Source organism: Populus nigra, chromosome 8 (genome assembly GCF_951802175.1).
Source record: "Populus nigra chromosome 8, ddPopNigr1.1, whole genome shotgun sequence".
In the NCBI taxonomy this organism is placed as follows: domain Eukaryota; kingdom Viridiplantae; phylum Streptophyta; class Magnoliopsida; order Malpighiales; family Salicaceae; genus Populus; species Populus nigra.
This window is the reverse complement of record NC_084859.1, coordinates 7,409,863-7,428,021: the sequence shown is the minus strand read 5'-3', so window position 1 is coordinate 7,428,021 and position 18,159 is coordinate 7,409,863. Positions and strand designations below refer to the sequence as shown.

Here is an 18,159-nt window from a genome sequence, read left to right as displayed (position 1 = left end):
TTCAAATACAATCATCAAAAGACATGACTAATAGTTTTTTTTATTGTAAATATCTATATTATGCTTTCAATTTCGACCTTTCCTATAATTTTACTAATTCTCAATTTAATTATAATTGCATCCTCACCAAGGATATTAAAGGATGAATATATATATATATATATATATATATATATATATATATATATATATATATATATATATATATATTCATCCTTGAATATCCTTGGTTACGCTTTCAAACATCAAACTATGATATTGTATTAATTTTTTGGTCTTCGTTCGAGACAACAGACTACTCATTTCATTGATCTTCGATAGACTACTCATATCATATGATCCTCCTTTTTGCTCATTTTCTATACCATTTCTCGCTCACTTTAATATACCGTTTCATGTTCATTTTCTTGATGCATAGTTGATCGAGGAGAAATAAATGTTATAATTAAAAAGAATAAGGTGCATAGGCACCTCCTTGCCTTCTCCGACTCCAGCTAAATGAGTCCCTTGCTCCAACTGCAGATGATTCAACATCTAGCGCCTCTCCAGATCAAATAGATAAATCATGAATTTCACGGAAGAACTTTTGATTTTTACACTTAATTCACCAATATATATATATATATATATATATATATATATATATATATATATATATATATATATATAAGTCTTTTTTCTAGATATGGTATCATCTTTGAAATATGCGAACTGATTTATTTATAATCAATCATCCATAATTATATATATCTAGTAAATAAAATAACGTAAAAGAATTTCATTAATTCACGATTAATTTAATAATCTAATTAACCCACAACAACTTAATAATTTTATAATCTGTAAAAAAAAGTTGACAACATAAATAAATATTAACAACCAAATAAATCCATAAAAAGTTGACAATAATTTTATAACCCACAACAACCAAATAAATCCATAAAAAGTTGCTTTCAATTAATTTAATTAATTTATCTTAGTATGTAAAAAAAAAAACAATTATACTCAATAGAGAATCACGTCACACAGCCAATTAATAAGTTAACAATATAAAGAAATATTAACAGCATAAATGAGATTCTAATATTAATTTAATAATTTAACCTAAATCACACACAACTGAATAAAATATGAACATGTTTAAAAATATATATAACTTAATTTAAAATAATCATCGCTACACATCAACATACATTTTAATAACATGGATTATAAAATTATTTTATTCCGCTGTGACGGGAGATAGCATGCCATAGAACGTTGGTGTAGTATATTTTATTCTGCTGTCTCTTACATCTCGTGGAGGCCCCAACTATGGCAGTTGGCTTGCTTAAAAATGGAGGTTTTTAAATCAAAAATATTATTTTAATATTTGAATAATGACTTGGGATATATATATTAAAAAAAAAAACCCTAAAACTCCTCAAAACCAATTTTCAATAAAATAGCTCATTCTAGCCTAGGAGTCCATGCATATTTGAGGTCCAGCAACCAATATTTTCAGGAAAATGAGTCGCCCATTCACAAAACCCAACAGCACTAACTTGTTTACTCTGTGTTTATTATTGGAGGAGGACAAACAAGTTGAACTTCATTAATTATTGGATTCATTATATTAAAAAAAAATCCATCATCCAAGGAATGAAAATTAGTTTTTTGAACTTTGAAAGATATAGCTCAATTGGTTTAGATTTTAGGTTTGTTCCTCAATGATGAATTTGAGTTCCTTCATGATCACTGGAGACTTCTATAGTCGTTAACTTCAGACTCGTAAGATTAGTCGAAATACACGTAAGTTGACCCGAAAACCCACGTTAATTAAAAAAAAAATATTAATCTCTTTTGTTCTCTTTGAAGAGAACAAGAAGTCCAAGTTCTCTATCAACTATGATTGAAAGCCATTGCTCTAATATGACACCCTTCTACTTCTTATGCCTTTTAAATGTCTGCTGATTGACGGAAATTAGCTCCACCTGGTCTCTCTCATCCCCCCCTCTCCCTCTCTCGATGTAAAGCATATATGGACCACCACAACTCTTAAAGATGAATTTATAATTGATAAAATCAGCTGTGTTTCCTCCATGGACACTCAACTTCAATTTCCGGTCTCAAATCTTCCTTTTCTTTCGTTAAATCACCATTAATATTTCGATTTCTTTTTCCCAAGCTTTTTTGTTTCACTTCATAGCTATTTTTGCCTTCTATTTCCTTATTTCTTGTTTGTAATTTTGCTGTTGCCGTTGTAGAGGAGTGGGTTATGGATTTAGCTGTGGTTTGTAGATTACTAAATTTTATATTGAAGTGTTTGAGATGTTTTTAATTTTTTATGTTATCAAGAAAAATTAATTTGTTGAATTTGTGTTTTTTAATTGATTTGGGTTTTTTTTAAGCTAAGGAATTGGTTGTTTAAGGTTATAAGAATGTTTTTCAGATGTTTTTAGATGAAAATATGTTAAAATTTAAGTTTTAGGATAAAAATATTCCCAATCTATTTTTGTACCATCTTTCTAGTTGTTGGAAACTAGGACGCAGGCCAAGTTTTTTTTTTTTTTTTGCCCAGATACGCTAGTTGAGTTGACATGTTTTTTTTAAAAAATTATATTTATTTTCTTTTATATATATATAATTCTTACATTGATTAAAAATGTATTTTGGATACTATTTTATTGAATTCCATTTTATTTTTACTTTTTCTTGAATAAAATTGTAGAGATATTTTTATAATATTATCAATTGTTTTTTAAATCCCATTATAATCAGTTTTTTTTTTATTTGGTTGGTTTATTGTTATTGCCTATTTTTGTTATCAAATAGTTCTAGAAAAACAAACTTATTAAACCGAGTTGGGTTCATAAACAGGATTACAAGTTTGATGGATTGATTCAGATCAATTTAATATATTATCGTTTCAATTTTTTTTTAAAAAAAACACATCTTGAGTTTATTTTTTATAGTCAAACAAGGTTTCTACTTTACCTTTTAACTAACTGAATTGATTGGATGATATCAGGCTAAACTCTACACGGTTTAATTTAAAACTTGAACTAAACAAGAATTTTGGTTTGAAGGTTTTAATGTTGACCGGTTGAGTTTGGTTTGATGATATTTTTAAAGAGTTCCCCACAACACACAAGCATTGTATTATTCTTATATTTTTTTTAACACACACATTAAAATTATTAGGATTTTATTTTTTTAGAATTGAAACTTACTTTTGAAATAATGATAGAATGTTATCTAAGAAAAAAGACAAATGAGTTTTAGTTTGAGAGTTGTCTTTTTTATTCTTATTTTAAATTGTCATAATTTATTTGTATGTCTTTTGAATGCTTTGTGTTTTTATTAAATAAATAACATAGAAAACACTTGTTAGATTTTTTTGTTTTTATTAAAGATATTAATAAGAAAAGAAAGGCCTTTATTAGCAAATTATTTTAATTCAATGAAATTTAAATTATTATTTTTAATAAAAAAAATATTAGTGTCATATAATTAATTAAAAAAATTAAAGGACTCGTCACATGATCAAATATTTTTATTTGGTGTCATTTATTAACTTGATAACTTAGTTTTAGTTAGTGTTAAGATCTTTATCTAGCATTTATTGACTCATATAATCTTCAATCTATTTATTAAACGTATATCTCATATTAGGAGTTAATGCTTAAGATTTTTCTTACTACTAGAAAACATGTTTGAAACTTTTTGACATTCTTTTTTATGTAAAAAAATTGGTATAACCTATGCATAGCATAGCATGAACCAATTATCTAGTTATATGATATTATGACTACACACCTTAGAGTTAGACAAACTAGTTTTTATCAATTTGGCAACACTATCATTAACAAAAACTAAAAGAGAAGGTTAGTTCATTGTTCACCTCCTCACAATGTAATATTTATTAAACCGTGTTTTTTAGTTTTTTTAATTATTTTTTTTTAATTTCATCTTTTAATATTAAGTTTACTAGAATTGAACTTCATAATTTTTTTAATTTTCTTTTTAATATTTGGTTTACTATGGATTGGGTTTCATGATTTATTTCAATATTTATTTTCTATAAGGTTATCTCTGTCTCATGACTTGCGTCACAAGTTTGATGGATTATCCCTACTTGACTCAAGGTTTTTTTGTTCTTTTTTAAATATTGGGTTTGTTGGGGGACTGAACTTCATAATCTATTTTGATTTGTTTTCTATGAGGTTATTCTAGTATTATTACCTGAGTTGTGGGTTTGAATTTTAACCCAGGTTGACTTAGTTTTTTTTCTCAATTTCATCCTTTAATACTACCTTAATTGGAAATTAGATTTCATAATTTGTTTTCTATGATATTATCCCAGTCTCATGACTCAGGTTGACTCACACTATTTTTTATGTCTTTTTTTAATTAAAGTTTTTTTCAATTTCATCATTTAACATTGGGTTGATTAGGAGTTGGTCTTCATAATTTATTTCGGTCTCATAACACGAATCGTGGTGTTGGAAGATTAATCTAGGTTGACTTGTGTAGGTTTTTTTTTTTAATTTTATCATTCAACATTAAGTTTATTGAGAATTGTGCTTCAAAATTTATATTAATTTACTTTTTATGATGTTATCTTGGTCTCATAACACAGGTTACAACTTTGGCAGGATATCCCAAGTAAACTCAAGTTATTTTTTAATTGAATTTGTTTTTCAATGTATCATTCAATATTGAGTTGATTGAGAATTGAACTTCATAAAGTATTTCAATTTTATTTATATGGAGTTGTCACAGTCTCATGATCTAAGTTACGAGATTAATCTGGGTTGAGTCAAGTTGATACAATATATTGATGTCTTAATATTAAAAAAATATCGTCTTGAAATTAATTTTTCAATAAAACTACTTTTTACATGTCATTTGGATTACCTTTGGACTTATCAAGTCGATCAAGTTATATCGGGTTAACCCCTATATAATTTAAAATTTTCTCCCTACTAGAAAACATGTTAGCAACACTAAGATATTTTTTTACATTAAAAAAATAATTTAGAATGCAACATATGCTGCTCTAGTTAATTTACTAATAGACATATTTAAGCACATACCTTTTAATACAATAAATGAATAGGGTGATAATCTTTTGATGATAGCAAATATAGAAAAGTGTCATTTTATCCTAATATCTTTGATGATTATATTTATTAATGTTTTAGTACATGCATTAAGAGTTATATAAAGCTACTAATTAATTATTGTATTTATTTCCTTTTATAGAATTTATTTTGAATATTTAAGATTATTTATATATGAAATATCACTTATTTAATGTACTGAATTAAATAATTTATTTTTATTAAAATTTTTGCAAAATTAAACCAAAAATAAAATCTTTCTATTAAAAAAAACACAGATGTTCCAAATTCTAATTGCACTCCTTAGCTTTTCTTAGGTAATGACTCCTTTTGCATATTAGCATTTTAAAAAAAAAAACAATAGACAAAATAATACTAGTTGAAAAAAATTGATGAAAAAATATAGTTTATATATGACTCAATTAGAAAAACACAAAACTCAAATGTGTTGCTATTTAAAAACATGACATTTGAAAGAAAATGTGAAATAGTCAACACAAATTACGATGAATAGTGGATAGAGGAGAGAGAGAGAAAAAAGAGACATCGAAAGCACACCGAAGCTTCGATTACAACACCACTAGTATCAACAAAAAGATCTTGACAAGATGAATCCAACAATATTAAAAAAAGGTCAACAATGATGATCTAAATGTGACACACTTGTCGCTTAAAGGCGGCAGGTGACTCACTTGTCTTTGGTAGCAAGAGTGAACCACTTCATTCATCGTTTATGACCTTCTTTAGCGTTATTGGATTTATCTTGTCAAGATATTTTTAATAGTATCGGTACTGTTATTATAAGAGCTTCGATGTGCTTTCAAAATCTCTTTTTTATTTTTTTTCCTCTCTCCTTATCATAATTTATACAGCTCATTTCACAATTTATTTCGAAAGTTACGTTTCTGAATAGAGATGAACTTGAATTTTATGTTTTCCAATTGTGGCATATATAAACTGTGGTATTTCACTAACAAACAAGTTAGCAAAATAACAAAGTGAATCTAGAAAATAAAAGAGTTAATTGTCTAAATTAAAAATATAATGATAAGAATTAAATTTATAAGTTTTTTCTTTACGTAAAAAAATGAAGTAACAAATGGTTGTGATTTAACTTTCCTTCAATCATCTCTGTATCTTTATAAGCATATGTTGCCAAAAAAAAATATCATATCTAACGCAATTAGGGCAAATTAAACAATTAATATACAAAATAAAAAGATTTCGCAAATTAACGTAGCAGGAAAAAGTTCTTGCAAAATAACATGTTTTTAGATATTTCGGTTCAGAATAACAACATCAATTAAATTTTGTTACGGTTCAGAACCACAACATTTAATCAAACGTCACATTTATGAATTGTGACATCAATTAAATGTCATGATTTTCAACCAAGACAAAAATTAAATTCTAGTATTATTGAGAAGGATAAATTAGTCGACTTGTTCATAATGGTTAATTAAATTGGCCGATCGTCTGACATTGAAAAACATAGGACAACTACTGTGTGAACAATAACTTTTAGAGATTTTAATGTTTTTTTAGTCTATAAATTTGACAAAGATGTATATTTTATCTCATAAAATATATTTGAAAGAAAAAGTAAATATAATTTTGGTTTTTGTGTGAACTGGTTGACCAATTCATACAATTGGTTCAACCAGCCAACCGATTGAGCCAGATGATTTGCAGTAAGGCTACTGCCCTTTTCAATAGCAAATTTCTCCAACATCTAAATCTAACAAAAAATATTTCTTATGAGTTTTATTATATAGTTTGTTAATCTGACATTAAATTTAGTTAATGATTTTAGAGAGTTAAAAAATTTCCAGTTTTAACAAAATTTGGGCAAAGTTCCCCCATGTAGGAACTATACCTAAAATTTTATCCCATTTAAAAAACCTTGCAAAGAACCACAATAACCAAACTTAATAAATTCTTGTATTTTGTAATCACAAGTAGCCCTAGAAATGCAAATAAAAAAAACATATATACATGCAAAATGAATCTCAAATACTTAAATAATACAACATTATAGTAATTGAAATAACAAAATATATCAACATAACCCATCAATCTATCTATGTTTACATCATCTATTGGATGACCCATGCTTGTTAATAGCACGATTAGGTCCATCTTTTGCCCCTGTTTAAGTGGTCTCGTCTTCTACCACAGCATCATCAAGAGTTACCCTCTCTCCAAATATTGTAAATCCAATGCGACAAACATCGAACCACCAGGACACATAGTTGTATCCTTCATTTTCTTTGTCAATATTATAAAGCACAGATATGATATTTCGACCCTCCTGTAGCATGTAAGCAACCTAATATTAATAAAACATTAATGTTAAATTAAAATATCGATAAATAAAACCCAACATTTAACATATATTAATTATAAAAAAATTTAATTACTTATGATATTTTAAATTCACTAGGCATGTTGCTCTTATTGCATGTATCTAGGTAGAGGAACTTGCTCGGGATTCGAAGTAATGACTTGACGTGTGATATTTATGTACCAAATCAAATAATCTTTATTTGTAATCACATGATACATCTATGTAAATATCTCATTCCTTCATGCATCCCACTGTGATACATAAACTTCATGACGGCTTAATTAGTCGTAATCATAATTTTTACCCTAACAGTTTATGGCGTGCAAAGCATCACTTATATCAATGTTGACCAGAATGTGTTTTATGTAGCTAAATTATAACATTATCAATTTGGACAATGCAACTTGAGCATCTCGAAAAATATCAATGGGACCAACATGACCTATAAAATATAAGTTTTTTAATTATTAAACAATAATAATTCGGTGAAGTCAAGTTTTTATTTAACAAATGATTCAAAAAATACCTGAATAATATGCTTTACAATCTAGCTCATTTCGATAAAATGTCAATACATGTGTTAGATTACTATAAAAAAAACTCCACCAGCACACCATCTAACATTACAAATATGTCAATTTAATTGTATTTTTAAAGTTAAAATTAGACAATATAAATGCATAAAATTATAAAATAACTTTGCAATACCTGCATTCTAGTGGGAGTTAAAGTGTAACATTTATAGTGTGGATAGTCATAAGCAATGATCTAGGTATTTGGGGCCGACCCACATGAAAATTCTTCTAGGACCATAATTGTTATTAAATAAAAATGAGTTGTTTATTTTGTGTTAATAAGAAACATTTAAAATATAAATAGTTATTTGAAATTCTTCAATTCATACTTGTACAAGTAGCAAACATCCCCCAACCTGTTTGATTTTTTTCAAGCATGCAAGACATAGATGTCTGTACAAGCATGCTAACATAATAGATCCCCACCTATATATGGAAAGGACGTCAAAATCATATAGTAGCGTTAGATAAATTAAAGACACATATCTCTCTATGAGATTTGTAAATAACATACTGTCAAACATATATAGTAATATGCTTTTGTATACTTACATAACACATTAAAATTATCATAACAATTAATCTAAACTTAACAAATAATCAATATACTCAAATCATAATAATTACTTGGTAACCTCGCAAGACCTCGTTGTTAGCATCATCTGGTAGTGTTGTAAATGTCTCCTCAATCCATTTAAGACGTATGTAACCCCTTCAATTCAGAAGAATGGGGTATCTAAATGTAACACAATAAAATTATGAATTCTAGTAGATGTGATTGCTCATTCATCAATAAGTAGTCCAAGTAAAATCACCATGTCCTGTAATGTCGGTGTTATCTCCTCTTGTCTAAGATGAAATGTGTGTGTCTCACATCTCCATCGCTCAATCAGTGTATGGATCAAGTCGTGGTAAAAAATGATTTAATTTTAAAAAACTAACATAAAAAAATGTCTGGAACACATATGGTTGAACTTGTTCATGTAGTCTCATCCGCTTATTTGTACGACAATAAATCATGGTCTTATCCTGCATAACAATTTAAAATATAAATACATAAATATATAATACCTTTAATTTTAAGTAAATTAAAAATATATTAAAAATAAATATTCTTATAATGCCAACGAAAACTTCCTCTGATCGATGTTTATCCTGTAACTGCAGGACATATATGTTAGCAGGTCCACTCGGCATGTACTCTAAATCATGTTGTCCATGATTATAGTCATGCTCCCTGTGGATGTCATCATCATGTTGTTCAAGAATATAATCATTGTAATGTAGACACTCAACATGAGTAGACGATCCACCACCTCGAGTGCATGACATCTTATGTAATAATATCTAAGTTTGATGTGAAATTAGATAAGTTTAATATGTTTTAGAAAAATATTACAATATATCATAACAAATATATGTTTTGTCATACATACATTATCGATTAGAACATGTTTTCCTATTATGATATGTGTCATTACATATGCGACACATATAATGTGTACAACCTTCTCTTGCATCCATCTCGTTATGCAAATGAGTAGATATTCATTCAACGCGCCTGAATTTTCATTTAGATGAGTCTATTTCAACTCGAGCTCTAGTGTAATTACTTCATTTTAACTCATCTAGTAATGGATTAAATGACATGTCATATACTAATATGCAGCTCTGAATTGTGTAATGATCATCAACAAATTATGTAAAGTCTAAGTGATTATTAGCACAATATATAAGAACATGTGAACACGGACATTGAAATGTTTGTCATTTATCATATATGCATGTTCTCTCATTCAGTTTAACTACTCGTCTAACTTTTTCTACAACACTCAATTTAATTGGGGTGTTAACTTGGAACATTTTTTGCTCAGAGTCAAACAACATTGTAGTGTGATTTTTTGATCTATCTCTGCTAATTATCAATTGTTGGGGGCAAATTATTCCATATTAAATAAAATCATTAGCTTCATGTCTTCGCTTGACCCAATAACTATTACACCTGTAAAATGTTAATTGCACTAAAGTTGAAACAGCCATTGCATAAGCATCTTTTAGAACATGATTAAAAGATTTTGAAATATTAGTTGTTATATTACTATACCAATGACCACCATTATAACATAAAGCCCACTTTTCTTCTAGTTCCTATTTAAGCCATTCTTAATATGCTTGGTCTGACTTACGTATTTTTTCATACCACAAATCAAATTTGTGTCTTGAAGGTTCATAACACATCCTCATTAAATCTTTTTTGTAGCTGGATCTTCAAATTTATGTTGCTAATAAAATATTATGGACAATACTAATGGTATCCTATAGGATAACACTGATGCTCACCAATTTGACACCTCCAAGTTATTTCAACATTGATATTATTATAATTCCACTCATCTTCATGACAAATAGTTTCTTTCATTTTTGTATATGACATTCCTAAATTACTATTTAACAAAAAGCTGCTCCTGCCATTATACATGATACTATTATTCACATCAGGAATAATATTGTCACTGTAATGACATAATATAAATATATTATAAGATATTTTGTAAAAAAAAATTTTGAATTCTTGTCAATTGAATGTAATATTAACTAAATTGCATTATCCCAACCCTAATTAGCAAAATTCATAGCAAATTTCTAAAATTTAATGTAAAATCAAACTTGACCAAAATTAAACATCATTCATGATACCAAATCTAATTGATATTTTCCATGCTCAATTGCATTAAATCAAACTCAAATTCATAAAAAAATTAAAATAATTCAAAGAAAATACCAATTTTCATCATAATTCTACCGCATTCATGTTCTGTTGCATGAAATCATCAAAAGCATAGTTAATTATATTATTAGCTGATTCCAACAATCCATACAAAATCTATAATTCAACAACTTATACAAAATTAATTGCAACATATAATTAATTAAAATAATTAATTCATATTTGATTTAACTTATTTTCATGTTCAACTATATTAAATCAATCATAATTGATGGTATTCATAACTAATTTATCATTAATTCAACAAACCCTAAATTTACCCTAAACCCTATATACTCAACCAAAACAATTATTTTATTTCAACTAAATCAAACACAAATTTATAGCAATATAATATATTTACCTTGCTTGTAGAACTAGAAAAAGGGTCGGGGTGGCGGCAACAGTGACGACAACACAGGCAACGATGGATTTTGAGCATAAAAACATCCATGATTGTTTAGAGATTAGGATGGTTTGACTTTTCAGTGTTTTAAAGGAAATAAAAATGTTTGGTGGATTTTTTTTTATATATAGAGATAAAGTTTGAGGGCATCGTATTGGGAGAGAGATTAAGATGGTTTAACATTTTTACTTATAATCTTTCTCTTTATAGATCCTTTTAGTTAGAATCTCTTTTTTTTAATAACAATAAATTTTTATGCATAATTGTTTTTTGAAAGAAATTGGTGACCTAAAATATTATATATTTTTTTATTTTTTTAGAAAGAGAATAATATATTTTCTGAATTTAATCATGAAAAAAAAGTCACGATAACAAAACTTCTTATAAGCACATTAATTCATAATTCTTTTTTATATAAAATTCATCTTCTAATTTAAATATGGACCGCTTAATTAAGATTCGATTAAGAAGGTAATTATTTGTTGGTCGAATAATATTTTATAAGATCCTAATGATTATTTTTTTTTATCTAGAAGCAATTGTTTATTACAAAAAGATACATTTAAAAGAAAACTCCATTGATTCTTTTAAAAAACACGGTAATATATAGCTCTTTATTTTTGCATTTCAAAAGTATTTTTGAAAAAATTTAAATTTATTTTATTTTTTTCTTTACTTCAAATTAATATTTTTTTATGTTATCAGATCATTTTAATGCACTGATATCAAAAATAATTTTCAAAAAATAAAAAAATATCATTTTAATATATTCTTAAATAAAAAATACTTTTAAAAATAACTGAAACCACACTTCACAAATGTAGTTTTGAAATTCATTGTCTATTCCGTACATTATAGAGGAGTTTTTCTTATTAATAAAAATACTTTAGAAATAATATAAAATATTATCCCCCAGGAAGCAGCTGCAAGCAAGTGCAATATTGTTGAGGTAAAGGGTTAACAACAGGGTGCTTTAGACAACTTTCTTGGGCGTGACACCCTATTTCAACTAACCAGTATTAATTAATTATTTTTTTATAATAAAAAAACTTACATGCATTTTTAGCTTACTTAATGGTAGCTTTTTGAAATATATATTTTTAAAAAATATATTAAAATAATATATATATATATTTAAAAATTTATTTTCAATACTACAATAAATTAATTTAAAATAAATAAATTAAACTTAAAAAAACAATTTTATACCGTAAAAATAAACTGTTCCGAAATTTTTGAACGACATCATAATTATCAGTCATTTCTCATGGATTAGGACGATAATTAAAAAAAATTAAAACCTCATTAATGTGTCTCTAAATAGGTGTGCTGACGGATGCATCAACACCCCCCAAAAAAATAAAAATAAGAAGGTGGACTCCACTTAAATCCACGTGGCTTATCTATAGTCAAGGGCTCCCACCGTCTTTGTGGATCCATTTGCTCTAGAGAAATTGGTAATGAAACGAAAAAAAAAATGTAACGAGAAAATAAAAATAAAAATAAAAATGTAAGGAGATGTGAAGGAAAATCTTAAAATAATAGTTATATTACTTCTTAAAACTATTTTCATAAGAAAACTCAGAATTTTTAAATCAATATAACGAGAAAAATAATAATAAAAAAAATCGATTAACCATGTAATTCTATTTTTTAATTAAAAAAACAATAAAAGAAACATGATCCTATCCCTGTGAGAAGGACAAGACTGACAATTGAACAGTTGCCTCAACGAGCGATCCCCCGCTCTCCTCTAATCAATCCCCTTAATGATGAAATTCCTAAAACACCCTTATCTCTCTCTCATCTCTTACTCAAGCATACAAACAAAGAGGGAAAATAAATCCCTCCCTTCTCCACAAGCCCCCCCCCCTCCCTCTACTCTCTCCCCCCCCTTATATATAAATAAACTATCCGTTCATATTGTTTTTGATTATCAGACTCACCTTTACTAGGTGTTGATTCCGCCGAGAGAGCCACCATGACGCGGCGTTGTTCGCATTGCAGCAACAACGGACACAACTCTCGAACCTGTCCCACGCGCTCCTCTCTCGCGTCTTCGTCTTCTTCTCCTTTATCCGGAGTGAAGCTCTTCGGCGTGAGGCTGACCGATGGGTCAATCATTAAAAAGAGTGCGAGTATGGGAAACTTGTCGGTGCACTACCATTCGTCTCCATCAGCTGCCGCTTCGCCTAATCCTGACTCTCCTCTATTTGATCATGTCCGTGATTCGGCTCATGTACCTGACGGCTATTTGTCTGATGACCCGGCTGCCCATGCTAGCTGCTCTACCAATCAACGCGGAGACAGAAAAAAAGGTTTCGTTTTGTTTATTATAAACATATATGTATTTGTGTTTATGAATAAATTGCTAATTTTTATTTTATTTTATTTTGATGATTTTGAGGATGTTTGTTAATTAGATACGGTTCCGGGATGACGTAGGCGATTTGATTGATATTGTTGATCCTATAATTAATTGTAATATCTATCATTGTACCTTTTGGATTATTCTTTGGTTCGTGTGTGCCATTAAGTTTTGTTGGTCGGTTGGTTAGCAGTCTAAGAGATTTTGGTCAAACACATAGCCATACGATAACGGGCATAAATTTCAATTCTACTGCTGGATTCATAGCCATACGAGGACAACAAGGCTCCAAATTAGTCATAGAAGTTAGTGTTCGGGGAGTGTTCATATTTTCATAGTTAAAGTAATATTTTTTTTCTATTAAGTTTAAAAGATTTTTATTGTTTTTCCAACTTTGTTTGAGATGTTTTTTCTAGTATTTAAACAACCTAGAAGATCTATAATTTTTAGTTTTTTATTATAAGGGAATTTTTCAATAATAAAACTATGAATTAGAGATTCTATGTGTGATCCCTTCCTCCAAAAAGTCTATCATTTTTGTTCTTTGATTTCTATTCCTTAGGTTTGGCTGGGTTAGTTGGTATTAAAACCGAGTGATTTTTGGTAGTTAGTTGCTTGTTGTGTGTTGTTAAATTAACCATTGCTGGAAGAAGTCGTAGAATAGGACATGCCATGTAGGAGAAGATGAAGAGGTTCCTGCTAGGGAAAGAGACATCCGGTAGTTGGTAATAGAAGACATGCAGACACAAATTGCATAACTAACTCTAGTTAGCGGTGGTGAGAACCCTAGAGGATCATAAGGAGAATAGTGTTCACGAATTAATAAACAATTTGAAAATCATTTTCAAGGGCGAGAGGTGCAAAAGAGGCAGCCTTTTGATCGCAATAATCACAATAAGTATCGTGGAGACTTTAGGGTTATAGATAAAAGTCTCTGAGTTCGTAATAGCCTTGCAAGCAAAGGAATTTATTGACTACATAAAGTAGAGAGGGTTTTCAGTATAAGGAAGTCTTGGACTAGATGAGGGTGAAGCTGATCGCCATCACATTAAGGGGTGAGTTTTTGCTTGGTGGAAACAATTGAAAATAACTTGAGAAAAGTTAAGGCAAATAGAGGATCAATAAATGAGAAAAGATTGGAAAGAAGATGAAAGATCTCCTTCTCCCTTTCAATTCAAATACACTTAAACTTTATACCAACAACTCCATATGCGGAGGCAAGAGGGGAGATGTTAATGAATACATTTGATGATTTCTATCAGCTAGTGGCGAGGAATTATCTGTAAAAAATAAAGGAGCAATTGATGACCAAATACTTAAATGGATTACGATAGTCCATCAGAACTTCCTATTTTTACAACCATTATGGATGATTTCAGAAGCTTATTAGAAGGCCCTAATTATGGAGAACAAACAAGTTGTGAGGGTAGCCAACTGAGACTTTTGGTTTGACCATAATACTAGTGGAGTGCATCCAATGATCAGAAAACAACCACTTAGCCTGAACCAACCACTCAACAAACCACACGTCAGGGTTCTAGTTATGATTTTGGTTTTAGATTTAGGTGTTACAGGTGTGGTGACTAGGGGCATCGCTCCATCAAATGCTGAAAGTCGGAGAGTAGTTCGGGAAAGAACCTTTTGATTGAAGAACCCAAAGATGAACATGTTTATGATGAATTAGATGGTAGTGGATAAGTGTTGTATGAAAATGGCAGTGCTACTTACGTGATCCAAAAGAGCCTATTGACTCCTAAGGATGATTCAAATGAGGATTTGTTGTGCACCAATATCTTTCATTCAACATGCACCATCAAAGACAAGGTGTGCAACCTGATCATAGATAATAAGAGCTGCGGGAATGTGGTATCAACATAGACAATGAAGAAGTTGTAGCTTAAATTAGGCACTACCCTCAACTATACAAACTGAGCTGGTTGAATGGAGATAACAAGGTAATCGTGAATAAACGTTGTCTTGTTTCATTTCTATAGGTAAGAAATATTATAATAGTGTTTAGTGATATGTCGTATATATCGATGCGTTTCATCTATTGTTAGGCATGCCTTGACAATATGACAAGAACATAGTAAATGATCGACGAAGCATTTAATTGGCATTTAGAAGAAAAAGGGGCAATTGTTAGAGACTAAATCAAGCAAGGATAAAAAGTTAATGTTTTTATCCCAGATTATGGAGAAGGAAAAGAAATATGCGTGCATGGAGAATGAGAATAACGTGAGAAAGAGATCATGACTAATAATTATTTTGTGGAGATTAAGAGTGTTATGTAGACTAATTCTTGGGCTAGAAAGGACACAATAGGACATCTGATATTTATAAAACTGACTTTTAAAATGGCCAAATAAAATGGGACAACTAAAAAATTGCAATAGGGCCAATGAGAATGGGATGGATGGAGTAGTTTACTGAAGCAGTTTGGCTTATGTGTTTTATGTCTTCGATTTTTAGGTGTCCCATGGACTGAAGACGAGCATCGGCTGTTCTTAATTGGTCTCCAAAAATTGGGAAAAGGAGATTGGCGTGGAATAGCTCGAAACTTTGTGGTATCCAGGACTCCCACCCAGGTGGCAAGCCATGCTCAGAAATTTTTCATCCGGCAGAGCAATGCCACTCGGAGAAAGAGACGGTCCAGTCTTTTTGATATGGTTCCAGAAATGGTCTGTCTTGCTTCCTTATGTTCATTTTACATTTTTATAATCAGAACATTTGTATCTTGCATCCAGAAGATTAATTACATTGTAATGCTGGAAGTCAATGATGAGATGCACTTCTTGGTTTGGTATGGCAGCGATGCTGCGGAATTTTTAATCAAAATTGACTTTTGTTCTCATCCACCCTGATATTTGCAGTCTGTTGAAAGGAACTTGTGCTGCTTAGCCTGTGCCCTGTAGTGTCCTGGCAGCTAATGCTATGGCTAGATGATGTGTTGCTTTATGCATTTCTAATTTTCGTTGATACTTTGAAAGTGGAAATTATACCTTATTTTGTTATATGTTTCTCAGGCCACAGATCCGCAGCCAGTGCCAGAAGAGCAAGAGTTGCCGTCTCCTTCTCGGGCAGGAGATACTGGTAATGCAGATTCACTACCTTCATTGAATCTCTCTCTCAAGCCAGAATTTGAACCCATGGATATTTCATCTCAAGAGCTAGTCAAGGAACCTGATAAAACCGTGACGGGGCTGAGTGAAATCAAACCAATTGTTTCTACTTCAAATGAATTCAGCACAGTTGTTTCAGGTTCGAGTGAATTCACAGCAGTTCCTGGATTCTTCCCAGCTTTATTGCCAGTTCCCTATCCGTATTGGCCTCCAAATACCACCTCCTTCGAAGAAGGTGCGGGTGCAGCGGCTTCGCATCATGAGGTCCTGAAGCCAGTTCCAATCATTCCAAAGGAGCCTTTTGTTGTAGATGAACTGGTCGGTATGTCTCATCTGCATCTAGGAGAGACTGATAGACACCACAGGGAGCCTTCACCACTCTCCCTGAAACTAATCGGGGAGCCATCAAGGCAGTCAGCGTTTCATGCAAGTGCTCCAGCTGGTGGATCAGATTTAAGTAATGGCAAGGCTAGTTCCATCCAAGCAGTTTGAATTCCAGGGACTGGTTAGTGTCCAAGTTTTGTTGGATATTATTATACATAGGATAACAACGATCGGGTTTGAAATATATTTTATTATTCTTTCTAACTGTAAACAGCTAGGAGTATAAATAATTGAATGGGTAGAGGCGACATATTACCTGTTTATTGTTTAGTGCTTCAAATGATGATTCGCCAGCTGAAAGTGTGACTTATCCTGCTTGAGCATAGATCATCATCCTACGTTGGCGATATGCATTTGTTACTTCGTTAGGAAGTCTTGCTGCATGCATTCCAGATTTGCATGTTGGTTGAGTCTTTTTTTTTTTTTTTTTTTTTTCGAGAGACTAAATAAACGTTGGCCAAACCTTAAATTGCTGCATACCAAAAACATAGTAAATCTCAATCAAACTTCAAATAATATTTCTCAATTGAATCTGAAAAGCTATAGTTAATTCACTAGGTACAATTCAATGTAATACACAGACACCCCTGCCCTTTCTTTAGATTCAAACTCTCAAATTTTATCCCGTCTGCTTGCAGCTCCGTTCAGATGTTTTAGTTAATTACAAGAGGTTGGGGTAAGCGTTCTCCTTCTCCTTCTCCTTCTCTTCCAATTTTGAATGTGTGTATTATATTAATTAATATAACCTAACTCATCATCTTTATGATACAAAAAAAAAAAGAGGAGGAAAGATGGCAAGATCATGCATTGTTTTATGTATCGTGGAAATTGTTAAAGCTGAAAAAATTAGCTTGCTTGTGTTAGATATTCAGTACCAAACTGCGATATGCAGTCATCAACAAGAGAAATCCTGGAAACAAAGACTGGTCGAAACGTTGTTTACATAGTAATATTCTGCAATAATAAATATTTGCATCCGTGTCTTTCTGAACAGTCCCAAACGTTTGCAAAACAAGCCGCATAAACACTACAGTGTACTTATCATCAGAGCATGTTTATATGCGGCACATAGCGCCATCTTGCTT

General features: G+C 30.2%; 1 protein-coding gene across 1 annotated transcript; it reads left to right on the top strand.

The window, feature by feature from the left end:
• Window positions 1-13,076: 13,076 nt before the first annotated feature.
• LOC133700700 (transcription factor MYBS3) lies at window positions 13,077-17,337 on the top strand. The gene is made up of 3 exons (XM_062124329.1): window positions 13,077-13,518; window positions 16,041-16,249; window positions 16,595-17,337. Exons 1-3 carry the CDS (start codon window positions 13,182-13,184, stop codon window positions 17,180-17,182), a joined length of 1,134 nt encoding a protein of 377 aa, XP_061980313.1. The 5' UTR covers window positions 13,077-13,181; the 3' UTR covers window positions 17,183-17,337.
• Window positions 17,338-18,159: the final 822 nt, after the last annotated feature.

Bases quoted from the DNA above. Each gene is read 5' to 3' on its own strand.
- LOC133700700 (XM_062124329.1), top strand. From the start codon at position 13,182: ATGACGCGGCGTTGTTCGCATTGCAGCAACAACGGACACAACTCTCGA. The intron at 13,519-16,040 runs GTTTCGTTTTGT...TTCGATTTTTAG, and splicing joins ACGCGGAGACAGAAAAAAAG to GTGTCCCATGGACTGAAGAC. The intron at 16,250-16,594 runs GTCTGTCTTGCT...TATGTTTCTCAG, and splicing joins TTGATATGGTTCCAGAAATG to GCCACAGATCCGCAGCCAGT.